Source organism: Oncorhynchus mykiss, chromosome 2 (assembly GCF_057628025.1).
Source record: "Oncorhynchus mykiss isolate SJ-2025 chromosome 2, ASM5762802v1, whole genome shotgun sequence".
In the NCBI taxonomy this organism is placed as follows: domain Eukaryota; kingdom Metazoa; phylum Chordata; class Actinopteri; order Salmoniformes; family Salmonidae; genus Oncorhynchus; species Oncorhynchus mykiss.
Window position 1 is genome coordinate 27,438,656 of NC_143023.1, and position 23,848 is coordinate 27,462,503.

A 23,848-nucleotide genomic window follows, 5' to 3' on the forward strand; every position below is an offset into this window, starting at 1 on the left:
CCAATTAATGGCAGTCAATGGACGAATGTTTACTGTGTTCTGTCACTTCATTTAGGCATAGTCTGGGCTTTGGGATGTTTTAATACATAATAGATATACTCGATTGAGGTTGAACTAAATCCCTCGACACAGCCTTCACTTCTACCTCTCAGCTGAGTAGCCTATACACAATGCAGCTATTATAACGTTTTGTTAAACGAAGATCAATTCCTTCAGTTAAAAAGACAAACAACCAGCAATCATTGCCTTGCTTGGGGCAATCGAATCCGGTGTTTACCGAGAATAGTCGAGCGGCTCCGACCGAGAGCAAAAACCGACATATTCTGAGCATCTTCAAATGTTCAGCCCCAGTCGTCAAGTGCTGCTCTTGGGGGGCGAGGTTGAGAGGGAGGGTGACGCCAAGAAGGGAGAGAAATACATGCATCAATAGGTTAGGCAACATATTTCTCCTCCTGCAATCCCGTTATAACGTTGCCTACTCAGTCAATACGAAGGAAATAGTGTGAATTTAAAGGTGAGTGAGCTAAGGGGATAATTATTTCTTACGTGTGATGGATGTGATGAGATTCTTTAAATAAATTCGCTGCCTGGTGCGTGACGGGTTAAATTCTGCAGTTTTTGGTGAAATGCTCGTGAGGGTGTCTGTTGGCTTTCCTGCATATTGAGATGTTAGGTTATAGACGATTATTATCCGATAAGAGCTTTATTTGATGAAAACAGGGCGTGCTTGTTCCGGAGAAGATGAAAGGTGAGACAATTGTGATTAGGTTTCACGTTTATTGGGAGGAACGATTAAGCAGACTGCGCTTCATCGGGATGGTGGTATGATGGGACACGCATTCAATAATGCATTACCATGCTAATTTCCCAGTCTGCTCTACAGAATGCCACACCAGGTGTGCAATCATTGGGCTACACAGGTTGGATAGGCTCGTGCCGGTCCAATGCCTGTCCCTATTTATGACCATTTAGATTAGGCCTATAGCCTAATTAATGTAAAACATTGCTTCAGAATTTGAGCCATAGCCTATGATAAGAAAACATCTCTGAAACAGTGTAGCCTAACAGGGATATGCAATAGGCTATGTTATTTGAAATATCCTTGAATATTCCCATCATGGAATGCAATATGTCGCCTTAATTCGCAGTACCTGTTAATTCATGTCGAGATGAATTGTATGACTCAGTTTGGCACTGGAAGATTATTCATGCATAATCCACATCTAATCAATGTAAATGAGTGGTCTACGGATCCTGTCTCTAATCAGTATATCTTAATATGAAGGACTATTTTTTTTATTATTAAATGGTTTAGCCTATACTGAATCCTTTATTTTTAAAGCATCCATCCATTACAAATGGAACGATGTGCTCCTGCAGCCTGTACCGGCGCGCTGCTGACTCTGGTGCTGTGCAGTGTAGCCCCCGCCGCTTATATGTTGATGACATATGGTGGCCTGAGTCTGCGCTGCCTGCATGTTACATTTGCCAACAGTTCAGGTTCATGGCAGTATAGTACAGTACAGTGTGCGCTGCTGGTCATCAGTCATCACCCGATCGCTGTTAAGGGATGGCCTTGGCCTGTATCTCACTGCTATTCAAGCCTTTTTATCCTCTGAGGTTTATCTGTTGGGATTTTATGAACACGTGTTTGTCTTGTACAAAGAGGCTTTAATTAAAAGATGTGGGAATATTCCCATGTCTTGTTACTGTTGGTTGGCCATTCTTTTAATATGTTCTGGTTCAGATAGAAACACCTTACACACCTATTTGTTTTTTCTAATTTGGCAGGTATATATTTTTATTGAAAGACTGTAAACTGGAAGTGATGCTGATTGATGTATTGCTAGTGCCTGTAATGGCCTATTTTCAACTGTCACAATTAGAAAATGATGAAGCTACATCTCATCTGTGAGTTGTCTTTCTATGTCCTTACTTGAAAGACAATGATGAGTTGAGGATAAGGACATTTACTGTAGCACCCCCTCATGACCTCTGATCTGACAAGATCTGACAGGTGAATGCAATATGGTGGAAACCTGTCCACTCCTTTCATATATAAGAGAGAGAGAGAGACTGACGGAGAGAGAAACTGAGAGGGGGGCTGAGAGATAGAGAAATACAGAGAGAGAGAGAGAGAAAGACAGAGCGATTGAGAGAAAGAGAGATAGAGAGAACTACACAGAGAGAGGGGGAGAAAGAGAAATAGAGTGAGATAGAGACATGGACCTAGACAGAGAGAGAGATAGAGATAATATTTTGTAGAGTACTTATTAAAGAAGGGAAGGCGGTGGATAAATGAAGTGTCAGTCTATGTCTGTGTGGTATGAGACCTCATCCATCATCCATTTTGATTTACACAACACTTCCAGGCAGGCAGCCCAGGGCTGCATCTCTACAGTCTAAAGTGGCTTCTTCCCCTTGCCTCCTTTCTTTACTCTGTCTCCTTGCCGCATGATGGATAAAAGCAATATGGTTGATGGGTATTTTTGGGAATCTGCTTTCACCTATCAAGTAGTTTTACACTCATCAGAGCAGATGAAGGAAAGGAAACAAGGAGGGGAACTTAGGACTATTGAGATGCACCCATTGTCATTTTAACTAACCAGAAACCCATGACCTCCAGTAAACCACCTAAAGTAAACATTCAGCCTGTGTACTGTTCTGTTGGTGCAGTGATACCTTTTGCTTTTCTGACACTTCATGATTTAACATTGTATTTTCTGATGAGGGAGGAGAGAAGGGAAAGAGGGAGAGAGGAAGTGAATATTGGTCATGTGTGTTTGTGCCTACGGGATTTATGGACAAGTGTGTGTGTGTTGTATTGTATCTAATGTGTGTGTGTTTGTGGTGTGCATTTCCTTGCACTGGATACTTAGCCTTCACTACAGTGACAGAAGTATTAGGGGATAGATTCACCGACCGCTGGGGTTATGTAAGCCAAGGAGAATGAAGGAAAGGATGTGAAGGAATGAAGGACAGACAGAGACATCTTTGTGGGGTTCATGCATCTGCAGTCATTGAAGGCTTTTCCGCCTCTTTAAAGGAGCTCAACAAAGGCCTGTCTATACCTCCTCCTCTTTCCCTTCTCAGTGACCAGAGACTCAGAGTTTGCGTCCCAAATGGCACCCTATTTCCTATATGGTGCCCTACTTTTGATCAGAGCTGTATGGACCCTGGTCAAAAGTAGTGGACTACATAGTGAATAGGGTGCCATTTGGGAGAAATCCCACATCGCAGATGAAGACAGACACAGTCTTTGAGTTCAGAGTGGGATGCTGCTGGAGCTGAGATTATATAAGATAAGAAGGAGGAGAGGGTGAAAGGGGGCATGAGAGGAGAAAGAGAGAGAGAGGAAGAGAAAGAGAGGGAGGGAGAGAAGGGGAGAAAAGTAGAAAGAGAGGGAAGGACAGAGGAGGCATATCAGAAATAGAATGGGAAATAAAGAGAGAGAAGAGAGGGATAGAGAGAGTGGCATGAGGCAGAACAGGAAATAGAATGGGAAATAAAGAGAGAAGAGAGGGATAGTGAGAGTGGCATGAGGCAGAACAGGAAATAGAATGAGAAAAGATAGAAGGACAGAAAGCAGGAGAGGAGAGAAAGTAACAGCTGAGTCAGACAGAAAAAAAGAGAGAAAGGGACAAATTGGAAGATGGATGAGAAGATGATGCAGGGAAGGAAAGAGGATAAGAGATGTGGGAAGAAACAGAGAGAAAGAGGGAGGCAGGAAAATAAAATAAAGAGAGTGGCTGTAAAAATAGATTTAAATACATGACAGATAGAGAGGGACTGAGGAAGGAAGAAAGAGTGACAGATAGAGCAGTCTATGTGAATAGGTGACAGAAAGAGAGAGAGATACAGAAAGAGGAAGGGAGGAAAAGAGGGAGGGAGTGAAGGATAGCAGATGGTCCAGTCCGGCAGCCCATGGTTAAAAGCCCAAAGGAGAGGAGGCATGTTTTTGTGTGTGTGTGTGTGTGTGTGTGTGTGTGTGTGTGTGTGTGTGTGTGTGTGTGTGTGTGTGTGTGTGTGTGTGTGTGTGTGTGTGTGTGTGTGTGTGTGTGTGTGTGTGTGTGTGTGTGTGTGTGTGTGTGTGTGTGTGTGTGTGTGTGTGTGTGTGTGTGTGTGTCACAGTAAACCCAGTGAGGCGAGCACCAGGGTGTTGTTTCCTTTACAGAAAAACATGTCAAATTTGTCCTAAAACCACGTCTGACTCGCATGTCTGCGTTTTGATTAGTCAACATGTAAAAAAATGATAGTGGTGGTTGTGGAATTATACATTAAAAAAAATGTATGTGAAATGTCACAGGTGTTTGAAAACTACATGTTTGACTCATGTGAATGTTTTTATTTTACATGTGACACCTTTCCCGTAATTCCTTTATACCTGTGTTCACACGTGTCCATAAACCACGTGTTTTATCACGTTCCTTTCACGTGTGATTTTTTATTTTTTTTTTGTAAGGTTTCTGGCCCCAAACTATTCGAAAAACAATTTTTTCCTCCTTAAATGGAGTAGAAGATCTTGGATTATCTGCTTCACAGGTCCTCTAAAAACAACAGTGCAGATAATTCCCCTTATGTGCTGTAGTAACACAAAGATATGAACATCTTTCACACGCCTGTGTTCACACATTATGATATAACATCAAATCCAATTTGATTTGTCACATGCACCAAATACAACAGTGAAATGCTAAATACAACACCTTACAGTGACATATTTACTTACAAGCCCTTAACCAACAATTTAGTTTTAAGAAAATACATGTTCTTATTACCATGTAATTCTTCAGTAATAAGAACACAGCAAGGTGTTCCCAACGTTCCCAACGTGTTCCCAACGCAGAATCAACCTATACAGACAGAACATGGCTGTACCAAGGGGTCACAACTGATGTGTGGTTGTTGCTGGTGTTGTCTGAGGGACCCTCTCCTCTGGGGCTCCGCTGTGTCCTGTCTTTTGGTTCAGATGTAATCAAATGACTGTGCTTTCAGGCTATGATAGTGGGTCGGCTCTCTGCCCAGTGCAGGGTGTAAGAGGCTGGGAGAGAGAGCGAGAAACAGAGAGAGGAGAAGATTGGATAAGAGTGTTTTGTAGCAGAGAGAGATAGATGGTGGTTGTGGAATTATGACATTATCACATGCTAATTGTCCTCATTAACAAATGAGAGCAGCAGGTTTTCTGCCCCTGCCAACAGATCAGGTCTCTGCAGATGGCTTAATGCTTCCTGCTTTGTACACACATTCTCTCTCTCTCTCTCTCTCTCTCTCTCTCTCTCTCTCTCTCTCTCTCTCTCTCTCTCTCTCTCTCGCTCTCTCTCTCTCTCTCTTTTACACACATGCACACACACACACACACACACACACACACACACACACACACACACACACACACACACACACACACACACACACAACCAACAGTTCAGGCCTGCTATCTCCTTTCATCTCTAGCATTCAGGATCGCAGTGTCTTACAGTGTTTGCACTCCTGATTAAGCATCCTGTGGCAGAATGGTTGCTGGGAGGGTGAACGCTTTGCTGCTTAATCTCAGCACCTCAACGGCATGCCCTACAGAGTGGAAAGAGCAGCTGTGTTGCAAAGCACTGCAAAACTTACGTCCTGAACGCAGGTCTGTGAATAAATACAGCTACAGGCCTGCACTCAGGGGAACTAGGTAAATCTACTACTACAGATGTAGGATCTTCATTTGATCACCCTGTTGCATGATAACTTGCCTTCTATGCAGGACATTTAAAATGTGTTGTGTATTTGAGGTTTAAAAGGGATTCTGAAGTTTGTAATTTCCACTTTGAAATTTCAGACTTGATTTTCACTTTCGAAAAATGTATCAATCCCTACAAAAATGTCCATTCATTTTAATCCACAAAATAATTCACATTTCATGTTGCTGCAGGATTATTTTCCAGCTGTAGAAAACTGGCTGAAATTAAGATCATCTATATATTCAGGTTTTAAATTCCCTTGTCTGTCAAACCCTCTAGTCGGTATGAATGAAGAGGACAGGACAGAAAAGCCCTGACTAGTTCTTCCCTTGATGTCTCTCATCTGTAGTCACACCTCACCCAGAGGCTGCTCAGATCATCATAACGCTCTCAATGCTCCAATTCATCAGAATTTTCCCAGACTCAGCACATTTCGAGACACACACACACACACACACACACACACACACACACACACACACACACACACACACACACACACACACACACACACACACACGCATGCGAGCACACAGACAAATACACAAACACATTTCCCTCATGTCAAGGTCCTGAGGAAGGAAAGGGTGGATCTCTGTTTGAAACCCAGCCAAGCAATTACCCAGATCCCCCCCCCCCCCCAGTCCCAATTACCATTCATTATTCGAAGGCTGTTTTAATTCAGGCATGTTCACTGACACCTAATCAATATACCAATCCCTGTCTGGGATCCATTGGGAGCCTATGGCATCCTTGGGTGGATTATCCAGGAACCAAACAGACTCAAACAGGCCAAAATGGGTAGGACTAACCTGAACTTGTCCAATAAGAAACACTCCTTTTCTTTGCAAAACTTTTTTGTTGCGAAACATTTTGCTACGGTGAGCACTAATGAATAGACCCCTAGTTTAATAACTCAAACAAGATCCAATGTGCCTTTAAAGGGTAGGGATTATGAAAAAGAATTGTCACGCCCTGGCCATAGAGAGGCTTTTATTCTCTATTTTGGTTAGACCAGGGTGTGACTAGGGTGGGCATTCCAGTTTCTTTATTTCTATGTTTTCTATTTCTTTGTGTTTGGCCGGGTATGGTTCTCAATCAGGGACAGCTGTCTATCGTTGTCCCTGATTGAGAATCATACTTAGGCAGCTTTTTCCCACCTGTGTTTTGTGGGTAGTGGTTTTCTGTTTAGTGTTCTGCACCTGACAGGACTGTTTCGGTTTCGTTTAGTCACGTTGTTATTTTGTTCTAGTGTTCAGTTTAATAAAATCATGAACAATTGCTGCGCTTTGGTCCGATTCTTCCTCATCAGACGATGACCGTTACAAGAATAGGTTGTTGTTGCAATAACTTCATGTATATTTCAATCTTAAAGCCCCACTTGCTTGCAGCTTGGTAGTGTAAATCAATAATTGAATTGGGAACCATTTACTGGTTTGGTGGATTGTGTTCATGATGGAAGGGGGAAAATATGTATTTTTTCAAAGATATCAGAGGAACACACACGCACACACACACGCACGCACGCACGCACACGCACACACACACTGCATTCACTCCTCTGGTGAAGTCAGACAAGCTAAGTGATCCAAAGGACATCCTCTTGGCTCCACTTCATGCAATGATGTCACCATGAGATGATGTCACCACCACAACATTCTATCATTATCTATGAATTAGCTAAGGGAGCACCTCCCTCACCTACACCCAGACAAACACAATCAGATGGAGAAACAGAAAGGACAACTGAGGGAGGAGAAGAGGATGTAGAGGTGACAGAGAGAGAGAGAGATGGAGTGGCATTCTCTTCATATGTGCCACTTATCAAACACCATTTTTGTTTGTACTCTATCTTTCCTTTATCTTCCCTTCATCTCTCCTTTCCAGAGCCAGGAGATCTGATGAAGATGAAGACAGTCAGTGTGGTGGTGCTGAGCTTGCTGCTCTGCTCAGGTACGTCGTGTCCAGAGTACTGTGTGTCCAGAACAGTTTGTGTGTCCAGAGTAGTGTGTGTGTCCAGAGTAGTGTGTGTTTCCAGAGTAGTGTGTGTGTCCAGAGTAGTGTGTGTTTCCAGAGTAGTGTGTGTTTCCAGAGTAGTGTGTGTTTCCAGAGTAGTGTGTGTGTGTCCAGAGTAGTGTGTGTCCAGAGTAGTGTATGTGTGTCCAGAGTAGTGTGTGTGTCCAGAGTAGTGTGTGTGTCCAGAGTAGTGTGTTTGTCCAGATCAGTGTGTGTGTGTCCAGAACAGTGTGTGTGTCCAGAGTAGTGTGTGTCCAGAGTAGTGTGTGTCCAGAACAGTGTGTGTGTCCAGATCAGTGTGTGTGTGTCCAGATCAGTGTGTGTGTGTGTCCAGATTAGTGTGTGTGTCCAGATAAGTGTGTGTGTGTCCAGAGTAGTGTGTGTGTCCAGAGTAGTGTGTGTTTCCAGAGTAGTGTGTGTTTCCAGAGTAGTGTGTGTTTCCAGAGTAGTGTGTGTGTGTCCAGAGTAGTGTGTGTCCAGAGTAGTGTATGTGTGTCCAGAGTAGTGTGTGTGTGTCCAGAGTAGTGTGTGTGTCCAGAGTAGTGTGTTTGTCCAGATCAGTGTGTGTGTGTCCAGAACAGTGTGTGTGTCCAGAGTAGTGTGTGTCCAGAACAGTGTGTGTGTCCAGATCAGTGTGTGTGTGTCCAGATCAGTGTGTGTGTGTGTCCAGATTAGTGTGTGTGTCCAGATAAGTGTGTGTGTGTCCAGAGTAGTGTGTGTGTGTCCAGTTCAGTGTGTGTCTCCAGAGTAGTGTGTATGTGTATATGTATCGGTCATATATGTAACATATTTGATGAATTACATTTCTATGCATAAATATAAATATCACCAACCTCTTTTCTCTTTGTCCATAGCTCTGTCGGCCCCTTTGAAAGGTAAGCATCCCTGCCATCTGTTATCAATGCATCATTAGTTATGATATAGTACTAAGTTTTGTGATGCATTTCTGTGGAAATGTTAAACATACCCTCCCACCACCTCCCAGGTAAAGAAGACTCCCAGAAGACCATGTTCTTTGGGGAGGACTTCCATCTGCAGCTGCCCTCCCTGGCTGCAGAGGTTTTGTTCCAGCCCAGTAATGCCAAGGCGGGGGTTGAGGTGGTCCTGATGCGGGGTGGGTCCGTGGTCGGTAACCGTGCCAAGCTCAACAGTCAGCTCAGTCACCTGATCTTAGCGAACGTGGGCGAGGGGGACGAGGGGACGTACTCGGTGAAGAACAACGAACAGCCGGAAGAGGTCCGACGCATCACACTCATCGTCAGAGGTATGGGGTCCGAGTGTTGGAAGAAGGAAGGTTGTCTCTGGGAGGGGGGTTGGAAGAAGGAAAGTTGTCTCTGGGAGGAAGGTTGGAAGAAGGAAATTTGTCTCTGGGAGGTGGGTTGGAAGAAGGAAAGTTGTCTCTGGGAGGAAGGTTGGAAGAAGGAAAGTTGTCTCTGGGAGGGGGGTTGGAAGAAGGAAAGTTGCTCTCTGGGAGGAAGGTTGGAAGAAGGAAAGTTGTCTCTGGGAGGAAGGTTGGAAGAAGGAAAGTTGTCTCTGGGAGGGGGGTTGGAAGAAGGAAAGTTGCTCTCTGGGAGGAAGGTTGGAAGAAGGAAAGTTGTCTCTGGGAGGGGGTTGGAAGAAGGAAAGTTGTCTCTGGGAGGGGAGTTGGAAGAAGGAAAGTTGTCTCTGGGAGGGGGGTTGGAAGAAGGAAAGTTGTCTCTGGGAGGGGGTTGGAAGAAGGAAAGTTGTCTCTGGGAGGGGGGTTGGAAGAAGGAAAGTTGCTCTCTGGGAGGAAGGTTGGAAAGTAGGAACGTTGCTCTCTGGGAGGAAGGTTGGAACTAGGAAAGTTTCTCTCTGGTAGGAAGGTTGGAAGAAGGAAAGTTGCTCTCTGGTAGGAAGGTTGGAAGTACGAAGGTTGCTCTCTGGGAGGAGGGTTGGAAGTAGGAAAGATGCTCTCTGGGAGGAGGGTTGGAAGTAGGAAAGATGCTCTCTGGGAGGAGGGTTGGAAGTAGGAAAGATGCTCTCTGGGAGGAGGGTTGGAAGTAGGAAAGATGCTCTCTGGGAGGAGGGTTGGACGGTTGGAAGACCTTCATCGTCAGACACCATAGTGTGCACCCCCATGGGCTCTGGTTAAAAGTACTAAATAGGTAATTTAGTGCCATTTGGGATGCAGACATACTGTGCTTTTTACATTGAGTTTTGGAGTATTGGCTCAGTCTAAATCGTTAGGACTAAATTGATACTGGTGTTCTCTCTCAAACATGCTGCCCTGCTACCGTGGCTGTGTGCGCTTCAAATCATCTGTCTGTCTCAGTCTAGACACAGCTTGTTTCCGCTCATTTCGTGATTTAATCATGTTGTCAGTTCGGTCAACAGGCCAAGCCTTTTACAGCTACACATGAGCACTGCTGTATTAGTGTAGTACATCCCTATTGGCTAGCGCAGCAGCAATATTCTGAACAGCACTAAGTATCTGACTGTAATGGGATGAGGAAGACTCAGTTTGTGTCCCAAATGGCACCCTAATCTCTATACAGTGCACAACTTTTGACCAATGCCATATAGGGGCTCCCAAGTGGCGTTGCGGTCTAAGGCACTGGATCTCAGTGCAAGAGTCGTCACAGCAGTCCCTGGTTTGAATCCAGGCTGCATCACATCCGGCCGTGATTTGAAGCCCCATAGGGCGGCCCAGCGTCGTCCGGGTTTGGCCGGGGTAAGCCGTCATTGTAAATAAGGATTTGTTCTTAAATGAGGGGACACAGATACACACAGTCAGAGAGGAATGATAACTCGGTGATGCTGAGAAGACTGAGCTTTGCTCTGTGTCGTGTCTTTGGCTGTGCCGGATTAAGTGATATGACATTCTATTCTATAAAATAATTTCTCCATAATTAATATTACCTGATTGAGCTAATCATGTAAATGTAATTAACTAGAGAGTCGGGGCACCATGAAATAATATTTATAGAGCTGTTATCTTCTGAATAAACTCTTAAAGACCTAGTAATATTTTACATCAATAGCAGTCAATATTAATCGTCATCTTAATTCAGTCTCATCTGAAAGTTGTAAATTATTGGTTATCTGCACAAACCCTGGCTAACAAGTTGAATCAGCAATACAAAATTGGGTTTAATTATTTATTTACTAAATACCTAACTAATCACACAGAATTACACATACACATAATTAATTAATAACTTGATTACAAATGACGTCATAAAGGAAAACGTCCCTGGCGGGCGGAACAGATATGACAGCTGGTTACACAAAAGAAAGGGTCTGGGTTTGAGTGAAAGAGCGGGAAGACTGAGGAACAAAGGGCGAAGCTGTGCTATCGTAAATACAGTATCTTATGCATTCTAAATGACCGCCCATTTGTAAAAGGAAAATGCAATAAATATTTACTCTGAGCTGCGCTTCGGTAGGTTGGTGGTAGATGGAAGGCCGTGTTGCCCAACCGAGTCCTTTGTCCTTTGAAGAATGTCTCTGCTGGTAAATTGGATACGTTGTAGTAACGTCGTTGTGTGGTAGATACTCTGATACTCTGTCTGTTCCTTCCTAACCTGCATTTGCAGCTGCTGTTGCTAACTCAACGGCTAGGAGGTATCACTTCTGTAGTGAATAAGAGTTCAAAGTTCATACCATTCGCAACCAAAGCTCACGCTGATGTTGGCTTCGTTCTGTAGTTATTATCTGACCCATTGGACCGTCGTCCTCACATCCTCGGAACAGGAGGTTATATTGTCGTCAAGGCTTTATATAGGAGGGAGAAAAGGCGTGTTTAAAAAGTTTTATAGCCCATGTCCCTTCACAGAGGCTGATTGAGCAGAGCCCTACCTTATGAAAACCCAAATCTCACATTTTAGATGCTAAAATCACATTTCATCTCATCCAGAGTAGAATCATTTCATATTCAAACATTTAAATTGAACAACAATTCCATGTGAATCTGATAACTCTGATGTGTAGACTTTCCACTGTAGAGTTTATGTCATCTGATCATTGATGAGAATGTCTCAGATGACAACGAACTGACATCATATTCATTTAGTACCATCGCATATGTTCAATTGGTCGGATTACCAGAATATATTTCATTTCCCCCACCTTCTGATGTTCCCAGAATCTCTATGTTACATCAGTAGGGTAGAGAGAGGAAAAAGGGGGGAAGAGGTATTTATGACTGTCATAAGCCTACCCCCAGGCCAACGTCATGACATCTGCATGGATTGGCATTCCAGGCTGTCTATATTGCAGTCACACTGCACGCAACAACTAATGGTTTTATGCCACGTCATTGACTTTGCAGTCGTGCATCAGAATGTTATATCAGTTGATTCAGTTGTCTGATATCAAATGATGCAGTTAACTGTGTGGAGCTGGCTAGCTGTGTGGAGCTGGCTAGCTGTGTGGAGCTGGCTAGCTGTGTGGAGCTGGCTAGCTGTGTGGAGCCTTGACAGCGTCATATGGAGTTAACAGTGTGTGGAGAGGAGGTGTGTGTTGTAAACAGCATGTTGCATACACCAGGCAGTAATTATGCAGCTATTTAACCACCCCATCCGTCCGTTCATCCCTCCCATCCGTCCATCCCTGCTGTTTTTCTTCTATCTTTATCCTCCTTTTCTCTCTCTTGTTCTTCTCCTCTCTGTCATTCTCTTCTGTTTTCCTCACATGGTTCTCTCTCATTCTTTTGTCTTCCCTTTCTGTTTCTCTCTCTCTGTTTCCTGATCTCTTGTCCTCCCCTTTTATACCTTCATTTCCTTCTCTTGCTCTCTGTATCTAACTGTCCCTGCCTCTCCCACCCCTTTCTCTGTCTTTTAGACTGTTCCAACGAGCAGAACGTTAAGTATGGGGAGAACTACCACATCCAGCTGGTGGGGGTGGAGGCTCCCATCACCCTGGAGTATAGGCCCAGTGCTGTGGAGGCCAACCTGACCTCCAGGTACAGTTGTTTCTCTGTCAAAATGTAAACTTCTCTGCTTTCCGCAAAGGAGGATTTACTGTCTCCCATCAACATTGATTATCACGATGTTGTGGTTATTGCGATAATATCACGGAATCGTGATATTGTGATACTATTGTGGCTGTCATGATAGTAGCATGGTTATCGCGATAACATTATCAATATGATAATTATCGTTAATTATCGTTACATTATATAATTCTGTTATTCTGATCAATATCATGACTGTTTTGATAGCAAGTTCTATCATGGTTCTCCATTAACCCTCCAGGCCGCCCCTGGTGCTGATGACCCGAGGAGGGCTCTCCAGAGACGGGTACCAGGGGCGCCTGAGCGTCAACGAGTACCGGATCACTCTCAACGCCGTGACAGGCGCCGATGAGGGAAGCTACACCGTCAGAGACACGAACCTGAAGATCATGAGGAAGGTCTGCCTAAATGTCAAAGGTACATTTGTTTTCATCCTCTCTCTACCTTCTGTGGCCAACCTTGACCTTTTCTCTGTTTATTTCCAACCTGCTGCAAGTTTGCTGTAATGTTAGTCATCAATGGGTTTAAAGATGGAATCCGCAGTAGGGGATCAGTGCCACGGTCCTCCCCAGCGCTGTTGTTATTGTATTTGTTTTGTTAGGTGAAGCAGAGGTGAGGAGTGCTGCACAACCTGGTAAAACATTTGCAGTACATATTCTGCTCTTCTATCACACGTGCAATAATGTCAGAGGGGAAAAAAGTGTTTTTTCCAGTAACTTCTTCTTTGTTGTAATATTGCGAACAGACGTGGCAGTTTCACCATTAAGAATTGCAGCTTTAAATGGATGTGATTTTCTGAAGTGAGTTATCTATTTTGCGTATTGTGTTCCAAAATGTTTTGTTTGTCAAATGCCCCCTCTCGCTTTTCCCCCCTCCCTCTGGATCTTCTTCTCTTCCTGCCTTTTTATTCCTCTCTTTTGTCTCTCTCTTCCTCTCTTCTCTCTCTATCTTTATCTCTCTTCTTCTCTTCTCTCTATCTCTCTCTCCCATTCTGCCTCTCTCTCCCTCTGTCTCTGTCTCTCTCTGTCTCTGTCTCTCTCTGTCTCTGTCTCTCTCTGTCTCTGTCTCTGTCTCTGTCTCTCTCTCCCTCTCTCTCTGTCTCTGTCTCTCTCTCCCTCTCTCTCTGTCTCTGTCGCTCTCTCCCTCTGTCTCTCCCTCTCTCTCTGTCTCTGTCTCTCTCTGTCTCTGTCTCTGTCTCTCTCTCTCTCTCCCTCTCTCTCTGTCTCTGTCGCTCTCTCCCTCTGTCTCTCTCTCTCTCTCTGTCTCTGTCTCTCTCTCCCTCTGTCTCTCTCTCTGTCTCTGTCTCTGTCTCTGTCTCTGTCTCTCTCTCTGTCCCTCTGTCTCTGTCTCTCTCTCCCTCTGTCTCTGTCTCTCTCTCCCTCTGTGTCTGTCTCTGTCTCTCTCTCCCTGTCCCTGTCCCTGTCTCTGTCTCTGTCTCCCTCTGTCTCTCCCTCTGTCTCTGTCTCTCTCTCCCTCTGTCTCTGTCTCTCTCTCTGTCCCTCTGTCTCCCAGAACACCAGAACTTTGTGAAGCTGCCGTACGCTGGCACCCTGAAGATCAACCTGATTCTGAATGCCTCCATGGTGCGTCTGTTCTACACGCCTGACTACGACTTAAAAACCAGACAGATCCTGGACGGGGGACAGTTAACGGTACTGGAACGGCTGATTTAAAATCACTCAAATAATACCCTAATCCTACTCCCTATAGCGCACTGTGGGGTGGTAATAATACATTATCACTTATATGTGCTTATGAGAAGTCTTATAATGCATTATACCTGTTGGCTTGAAGTGAAGTGTCACCAAACATTTATATCCAAGTGATTTACTTTTATTTTCCAATAATAAAAGTTGTCTTACAATGTTGGAGTAAAGTGATTGAACTTTTGAACTGACCATGGCTCTTGGTTGATGATAGGTGCCAGCAGACCTGGATCTGGTGGGGCGGATCTCTCTGGATCCGTCTGTGGTCATCCTGGACCAGGTCAAGGCCAGCGACGTCGGACAGTTCAAGGTCACGGACATACTGGGGTTTCCTGTGTCCAACGTCTACCTGGAAGTGGAGGGTGAGGAGAGGGGGATGAAGGGAGGAGAGGCGAACAGAGGAGAGGAGGAGAGAGGGATGGGAGGATGAAGGAGATGGAGAGGGGGATGGATGGGTGGAGTTGGCCAGCTCAGGGTCATCGACCAACTGGAAACCAATCGTGTGTCTTACGTCTATCAGGCGGTGGAGGGTGAGGAGATGGGAGGGTCAGGGGTTGGAATGTCAATGATGTACTGATACCAAGGCATAATTTATTAACATTACAGTGCCTTGCGAAAGTATTCGGCCCCCTTGAACTTTGCAACCTTTTGCCACATTTCAGGCTTCAAACATAAAGATATAAAACTGTATGTTTTTGTGAAGAATCAACAACAAGTGGGACACAATCATGAAGTGGAACGACGTTTATTGGATATTTCAAACTTTTTTAACAAATCAAAAACTGAAAAATTGGGCGTGCAAAATTATTCAGCCCCCTTAAGTTAATACTTTGTAGCGCCACCTTTTGCTGTGATTACAGCTGTAAGTCGCTTGGGGTATGTCTCTATCAGTTTTGCACATCGAGAGACTGACATTTTTTCCCATTCCTCCTTGCAAAACAGCTCGAGCTCAGTGAGGTTGGATGGAGAGCATTTGTGAACAGCAGTTTTCAGTTCTTTCCACAGATTCTCGATTGGATTCAGGTCTGGACTTTGACTTGGCCATTCTAACACCTGGATATGTTTCTTTTTGAACCATTCCATTGTAGATTTTGCTTTATGTTTTGGATCATTGTCTTGTTGGAAGACAAATCTCCATCCCAGTCTCAGGTCTTTTGCAGACTGCATCAGGTTTTCTTCCAGAATGGTCCTGTATTTGGCTCCATCCATCTTCCCATCAATTTGAACCATCTTCCCTGTCCCTGCTGAAGAAAAGCAGGCCCAAACCATGATGCTGCCACCACCATGTTTGACAGTGGGGATGGTGTGTTCAGCTGTGTTGCTTTTACGCCAAACATAATGTTTTGCATTGTTGCCAAAAAGTTCAATTTTGGTTTCATCTGACCAGAGCACCTTCTTCCACATGTTTGGTGTGTCTCCCAGGTGGCTTGTGGCAAACTTTAAACTACACTTTTTATGGATATCTTTAAGAAATGGCTTTCTTATTGCCACTCTTCCATAAAGGGCAGATTTGTGCAATATACGACTGATTGTTGTCCTATGGACAGAGTCTCCCACCTCAGCTGTAGATCTCTGCAGTTCATCCAGAGTGATCATGGGCCTCTTGGCTGCATCTCTGATCAGTCTTCTCCTTGTATGAGCTGAAAGTTTAGAGGGACGGCCAGGTCTTGGTAGATTTGCAGTGGTCTGATACTCCTTCCATTTCAATATTATCGCTTGCACAGTGCTCCTTGGGATGTTTAAAGCTTGGGAAATCTTTTTGTATCCAAATCCGGCTTTAAACTTCTTCACAACAGTATCTCGGACCTGCCTGGTGTGTTCCTTGTTCTTCATGATGCTCTCTGCGCTTTTAACGGACCTCTGAGACTATCACAGTGCAGGTGCATTTATACGGAGACTTGATTACACACAGGTGGATTGTATTTATCATCATTAGTCATTTAGGTCAACATTGGATCATTCAGAGATCCTCACTGAACTTCTGGAGCGAGTTTGCTGCACTGAAAGTAAAGGGGCTGAATAATTTTGCACGCCCAATTCTTCAGTTTTTGATTTGTTAAAAAAGTTTGAAATATCCAATAAATGTCGTTCCACTTCATGATTGTGTCCCACTTGTTGTTGATTCTTCACAAAAAAATACAGTTTTATATCTTTATGTTTGAAGCCTGAAATGTGGCAAAAGGTCACAAAGTTCAAGGGGGCTGAATACTTTCGCAAGGCACTGTATCTCTCCTTTCCTCCCTTCACCTCTTTCTCCTCTCGCCTGTCTCCTCCTCACCCCCTCTTCTCTCCCTTTATCTCTCTCTCTTCTCTGTGTATCTCTCTCCTCCTCTGTCTCTCCCCTATCTCCCCTTCACCACACTCCCCCTCTATATTCTCTCCCTCCCCTCTTTCTCCCTTCTGCCTACTATCCCTTCCCCTCCCCTCTCTCCAGCCTACAAGCTGCCGTCCCTCTACGTGGCAATCATAGCACTGGTGGGCTTCCTGGTCCTCCTGCTGTTGGTGTGTCTGCTGTCCTGCCTGGTCAAGCAGAAGAAGAGGGCTGCCAAGGCCCGAGCCATCGAGAAGATTGCCCAAAACGCAGGCAAGGAGGACGAGGGAGATGCCTTCAGACAGGTACCACACAGACAGAGACACTGGTGATGTCTTAAATGGCACCCTGTTCCCTATATGATGCTCAGCACTTGACATAACATGTATGTGTGGTTTCCAGGTGGTGAAGAACATTACTCAGTTTGAGGAGTCTATAGCCCAGTCCATCGACATCACAGAGAAGTCTCAGAGCACTGAGGTGGACATTAAAGTAAGTATTAGTGAAGCAGTGGTTCTTTCTGTCGAGTTGAGGGAATGAATGATAACAACGGAAGGGGAATACTGTCAAAATAGCTGTTAATATCTCCTTGCTCTTCCTCACCTTCTCTCCTGTCTTCACCCTGACCTCGACCCTCTGACCTCTGTGTGTTGACTGCAGGGTCTGGAGGTGTCATCCAAGGAGGTGGCATGTGGTAACCTGGAGACCAGTGACTCAGGGGTGGAGTTTAACACCACTGGCCTCCCATTGGACACTGACACTGACGTCCCCGACCAGATTCCAGAATCAGAGGCTGAGACTGAGAGTGTTGCCTTCGTCCCAGAAACCAAGCCAAGCCCACCCCCGGTTACCAAACCTAGCCCGGTTCCCAAAATCAACAAAATCCCTGAACCAGCTCCTGAACCAAAGTTGACCATAACCAAACCCGTTGAGACCAAACTCAGCCCAATCCCAAGCCCGGTCTCCAAGCAGGCTCCAAGCCCCATTGCCAAAACACCTGAACCAGCCAAAACTCCTGAACCGAAAATACCTGAATTGAAAACACCTGAACCAACCAAAACTCCTGATTTGAAAACTCCTGATCCGAAAACACCTGAATTGAAAACACCTGAACCAGCCAAAACACCTATTGCTGTGTCTCCAAGCCCGGTGTCCCCTAAGCCAACCCCACCCCTGACCCCTGTCTCCAAACCAACTGCACCCCAACCATCAAGCCCCGAACTCGCCAAGCTGGTGACACCAGCCCCCGAACTCCCCAAGCCGGTGACACCAACCCCGGAATCCCAAAAGCCTGTGACACCAATCCAGACTCCGACCCCAACCCCAATGCTGAGCCCTGAACCTGCTCCGACCACCAATGGCACACCCGAACCACCAGCACCTGAATCCAAACCTAACACTGCTCTGGCCCCAGTGGGTCTGATCGAAAGTCCTGTCGCCAAGGCAACCCCGCCTAAAACCCCTGAGGTGGAGGTGACCGCCCCAAGTAGTCCAGCCCTTGAGGCCAAAATGGACGCCACAGCTGAGAAAAACAACGCCACCACCGCAACCTGATAACAGTCCCTGCACTCCTCCAAGGGAAACCCCACAGATCCATTATCCTATTCTCCTCCACCACTGTAGACAGACAATCGAACACCCCCCTTACCAAATAAGGAAGAAATCACTGCTACTATCGAGGCTGGGACTTAGATTTAACACTTCTAATGCTCAAACATGCTGTAGTTTGTTATGATAGCTAACTCACCTGTACCTAACACTAACATTATCTTTGAGATACTTTTTTCAATTCACAGATACTTTTCACAAGATAGGAAATATAAGCAAGCGAGTCCATTTTGTCAGACGTTTTAGCTGTTGTTGTTTTTTTTTTACATTTCTATGCTGCATACTCTTTTTTAGTGTGTAAACTAGAGTATGACTGCCGGTCTGCCAACAAAATCAGTTGCAGAGTTTACAAGTAAAATGTTAAACCTAGCTACTTTAGATATGTTTTATTTTCAGGTGTGCAGAATGGTTCCACACCCTTTTACAAAGATATAGGAACTTTAGAATGGCAAGTGAACATGACTCAATCTAATTCAACTACATCTATGACCACTTACTCCTTTTTTGGAATGATAAAACCTTTGATGATGCCTGCTCTAATCTCAGCATGAAAAAACAGACCAAAACGAAAGCACGAACAGCTCGTAAATTTGCAACGGACCTTTTTTAAATCTCATATGATGAAACCAATGACATGATTTAGCCCCCCCAAGGACTTATAAAAGTGACTATGACATAACGTTCTCGTCAAACTGGATGAATTTAAATCACCTTTCTATCAAACTGGACTGGATTCCTTCTCCTTGTGACATTCTCTATACGTTTTCCTGAAACCTGGGAATCCGGGAATCTGGAATTTTCCTGCTGGTCCTCTGCCGTCCTATAGAAACATCTAGAAAGCTTGAATGATGAAACATCCTGATACAAAGGAGCATGGCATTATCCCAGCAACACTAATACCGGAATGCTGAACTCTAACATCAATACCTTCTGCTAAACTAAGTCTAACTTTTGTTTAAAATTGATGTTTCATGTGATTGTGCTTCCAACTACTTGAGAGGCTGTATTGGTTATAAGGTGTTGGCCAACTCTGACTGTCCCAGTGGATCTCTAGAATCAGATTAATCGAAGAGAAAGAGCTTGTTTTGATCCTTGACCTCACCCCAGGACCTGAAGACCCCAACGACACACCTCAGCACTTTAAGCAATCCCCAGTGAATCTTGGGAAATGTAGTGCTGATTGTTATTCTGCTGACTACAACTATGAGAGTGGGAGAGGGATAAGAGGAGGGGTCTGGTGAGTGATGTCATTGGCTTAGTCCTAACATTTAAAAAAGGAATCCTCCCTCCTCTATGTTCACTTCTGTCCTTCCTTCTGTCCTTCCTTCCTTCTGTACTCCCGCTTTTCCTTCCTCTCTTGCTTGCAGCAGGTGGTGAAGTACAGTATTATGGCATGGTTTCATCTGGCCGATAGATGTAGTTTTACTGTTGGTCCTGCCCTCTTGACTTCTCATTTATAGCTTATGGGTCAGCCTTTATACCCCATGATGACTTATAAAAGTACAGTATGAAAGTATAGTCTTCCCTGAGATATAAGAACAGACCCATGTCAGACTATTCCTTGCCTACACACATCTACATGCATTACAGTCATCTATGAACTACATACTGGAGGCCAAATGTAGATGTGTTCCACGGCTCTGATGCCTAGTATGGTGATCTCACAGTACAGTATACATGTAGTTCTGGTTGTTTGCTCCAGCCTAAAACAGACACTTCACAAATAGGGTTAACCCACTAGCATCCATCCACAGTACTGGATATGATGTCAAGGCATTGGTTGATGTGTTCTAATAGCCTACCCTATTGCCATTGGTCTCTCTGACTGCCCTAAAAAGGTCCTGCGAGAACTTCACTAACTATTAACTCACTGTACCACCATCTCCAGGACTGTGCCATGACACCATCTGTCTTTAGTTGCTTGAAGCTATGTTGCTCTAGCCTAGATTTACAGTCCAATAAGACTTTGCTGGTGGTTAAAACTCCTGTAGCCGCTATGTGTTACATGATGAGGTGTGCAGATACATTTTGCTTAACAAAAGACATCTCTACCTCAGTGTTTTAACTGACCGTCGTGACAGACACCATGAATGGTACATTGAGTTCAGTGGACTACATCTAAAAGCATTTAGGATTTTTAAGAGAAGCACAAATAGGAGCTGTGTTAAATTAACCAACCCATCAATCAGTTGTTGGAACACATAGAAAGTACATTCAACTTCAAACGATGGCCTTTCTCTTTCTAAACACTTCCACAATTCTAAGACGTTTTTTAATGCTAAAATGAATATGAGAATAAAATGAAAGTTAAAAGCCATATGGTAAGATAGTGATATAGATGTTATGATTAGTACAGTATATGAATCATGATGAATACAGTATGAATACTTTAGTGTTTGAGGTGCCTAAATTCTTTGCTATATTGTCAATCAACTGATGTAAGTGATAAAAGGTCAATGATTATGTAAAATTATACCACTGAAGAGATTTGGCCCCACTCTCAATCTCGATCACGATCTCAATCTCGATCTCAATCTCGATCTTGATCGCATTGCTCGTCAAGCTCTGTTGTGTGGAGCCGTAACACCCATTTAGGCAATACTAAAAGCAGTGTTTAGCTGTTTCTGCACACACACACACACACACACACACACACACACACACACACACACACACACACACACAAACACTCCCTTATGACGCTGCTGACGAGGTTCAGCATTGTAAATATTGCATGTGTAAGGTTTAAAAAGTATCCTCTCAAAGGTTGAATGTGTTTAGTGTATAGAATGGCCGTTGTATTATACTTGATGATATAAAAAAGCTAATCTAATTTCTCACCTGTGCAAAGCCTACATGCTGATTATATAATATACTGTACACACACACACTAATCTTCACTAACTTATAAAATACTAACTTGAACAACTGAAAATCGTAAACACAACTGAATAAGTGCATATTTTTCCGCATCACAGATCTTCGAATAGATCTCTAAAATATTTTGATTGGATTAACTTTTATTAGTACTATTTCAACCCTATGATGATAACATTCACAGTATAACACCCTTACATAACTTATATATATATATATATATATTTAAAAAATACAGAATGATCTATGTCACTTTAAAGATAGACGTTTATTGCAGCATGTCCACATGATCTCCTCAAAGACAGTATTATTATTATTCATATTTTTCTGCTTTTATAAAAGCCGTCTGTGTGTGTGTGTGTGTGTGTGGAGGATTGATCAGTCATACTGTTATCTTCATCCTAATGTGTGTGTGTGTGTGTTTGTGTGTGTGTGTGTGTGGAGGATTGATCAGTCATAGTGTTATCTTCATCCTAACGTGTGTGTGTGTGTGTGTGTGTGTGTGTGTGTGTGTGTGTGTGTGTGTGTGTGTGTGTGTGGAGGATTGATCAGTCATAATGTTATCTTCATCCTAATGTGTGTGCGTGTGTGTGCGTGTGTGATCGTACCTGAGTGAGTGTGTTGTGCGTGCCCGTATTGTGTGCATGCGTGCGTATGACACATCATTTTGTATCTGTGTCTAGGTATAAGCCTCTAGCCTATGTGTGTGCAATGAGAAAATAAAATCACAACTTCAGCTGTATGTCGACGTCACATATCCATGCTTAGAAATGATTGTCCTCAATGATCTGCTTATCATCTAACATTTGTTTAGAAAACTATCTGTGTTTGTCCAGACTCAGTATGTGGTTAACATCACACAAACCTGCACCTCTGAGGTGCTCTACACCAGATGACTCTCATCTTTGATTTAGTGCCTCAAATATGAAATCAAATATTCAATGGCTAGTCAGCCTATATTCTATAAATACACTCCAAGAGGCACCGTTTGGTTTATATGATGTAGGTCAGCGGTAAAGTACTATGAGCAGACCTGACTACCTTATAGGTCTACTGTACTGTATATAGAGACACAACACAGTCAGGAGATACAGAATATTGTAGTCAGGACAGGAAGTGTTTAATATAATGCACTTCGACACTCAGTCATGATTGGAAGAGTGATAAATTACCTAGTTGCTTGGTATTTGGTTATCAGGGTTTATTTGAATGTGCATTAGCATGAGATGAATAACATATTGGAGTGTATTGTGTAACTTGGTGAGACAGTAACTGTTGTACAACTTGGGAATTCAGTGGCACTGTTTGTATGTAAACAGCAGGTTGAATTCAAAATGGATGCCAAAGCCTCAAACAGTATTTGAGACCTAGCCCTCCTGAAGTGGAACTGAGATGTGCATGTGGATGAATTTGACATGTTTTATACCACTACTGTATTATAGCGCTTCCCAAAAGAGGGGGTAATGTAACAAACCCACCTCCTAGTGAGTCAACTCTATTTGGAATGGTTGGTTAGTGTCTGGGTCTTGGGACCAGAAGGTTGTGGGTTCAATTCCCTCCCTGGCTGGGACAGACACCCCCCTCAAATTCACTCCAGTGTTCTCATTGGCGTTCCTTGCACTATGTGAGTGATCTCTCTCTGCCCTGATTCTGATTCTGTCTGTTTACTCCTTCGGCTGTGATGGAGTGTGTAGCGCTCTGTAGTCTGTTGATCTCCCTCCTCCCTTTTTTCACAACACGACACACAGGCGTTTTGTAAAGGAAAGGTGTTATTTTCTTTATTTCATGTCTAAAAAAATATACGAAGAATAAACAAAAGATAATGAGAAAAATATCTAGTGTCCTTTCCTTGTCATTGATTCTGTACTTTTCCAAAGCTTTGAATTTGTCATAATGTTATTCGGACAGGCAGGCAGGCAGGTAGGCAGGCAGGCAGGCAGGCAGGTAGGCAGGCAGGCAGGCCATAACGTGTGTGCACTTAGATTTTACGATCTCATTTCGTGGAGCACTTTTCTCCTAGCTGTCTATCTGGCACACCGTGCATAGTGTAAGATATCATACTAATGGCCGCGCTCACTGAGGAAGCCTTGGTCTCTGTAAATGTAACGGTGTACAGGCCAAGATGGCCCCTCCCTTCAGGGGTAGTCCAGAGACCGTTACTGGTCCCGTTGGAGTCTCCCCCCTGTGGACGTCCTCCCTGGCCACACCCACCTGCCACGCTGTCTTGCGGCCCACCTCCACGTCAGTCATCTCACTCAATGTCACACATAGTTGTTCTCCCACAGTGTCACACTCTCCAGTGTCACCCTGTGTGTCCCCCCCCCCCCTCCTCCCACATCCCTCCTCTACATTGCTCCCATACCCATGCCACAATAGATACGTCCCAAATGGCACCTTATTCCCTACATAGTGCACTACTTTTTACTAGAGCCCATGGGCCCTGGTCAGAAGTAGTGCACTATATAGGGAATAGGGTGACATTTGGACTGCAGACAGTGTCACAGCTGTGGATGCATGACCACAGTATTTATAGATGGGCCAACGGTAACATCATTGTGCAGTTAACCCCTCGTGTTAAGTCATGAAGCCCCTGGGTATCTACCCCCATTAGGATACTGACACTTGTTTT

At 44.1% G+C, this 23,848-nt stretch overlaps 1 protein-coding gene across 2 annotated transcripts; it reads left to right on the forward strand.

Moving 5' to 3' along the window:
- Positions 1-128: 128 nt before the first annotated feature.
- Positions 129-23,051, forward strand: si:dkeyp-77h1.4 (uncharacterized). 2 transcript variants are annotated; one of them, XM_036944316.2, is made up of 11 exons: positions 129-514; positions 7,614-7,679; positions 8,597-8,617; positions 8,728-9,006; positions 12,546-12,666; positions 12,959-13,134; positions 14,230-14,369; positions 14,638-14,785; positions 16,858-17,039; positions 17,137-17,226; positions 17,395-23,051. In XM_036944316.2, the coding sequence occupies exons 2-11, from the start codon at positions 7,628-7,630 to the stop codon at positions 18,286-18,288; spliced, it is 2,103 nt and encodes a 700-aa protein (XP_036800211.2). In that variant the 5' UTR covers positions 129-514; positions 7,614-7,627; the 3' UTR covers positions 18,289-23,051. The 2 variants fall into 2 exon arrangements, with proteins under 2 accessions (XP_036800211.2, XP_036800203.2); XM_036944308.2 differs by having other exon boundaries at positions 494-748.
- Positions 23,052-23,848: the final 797 nt, after the last annotated feature.

What these genes read in the sequence shown, in the direction of transcription:
- si:dkeyp-77h1.4 (XM_036944308.2), top strand. An exon ending in GAGCTTGCTGCTCTGCTCAG is followed by an intron (nt 7,680 to 8,596) that starts GTACGTCGTGTC and finishes CTTTGTCCATAG; the next exon opens with CTCTGTCGGCCCCTTTGAAA. An exon ending in TGGACGGGGGACAGTTAACG is followed by an intron (nt 14,370 to 14,637) that starts GTACTGGAACGG and finishes GGTTGATGATAG; the next exon opens with GTGCCAGCAGACCTGGATCT.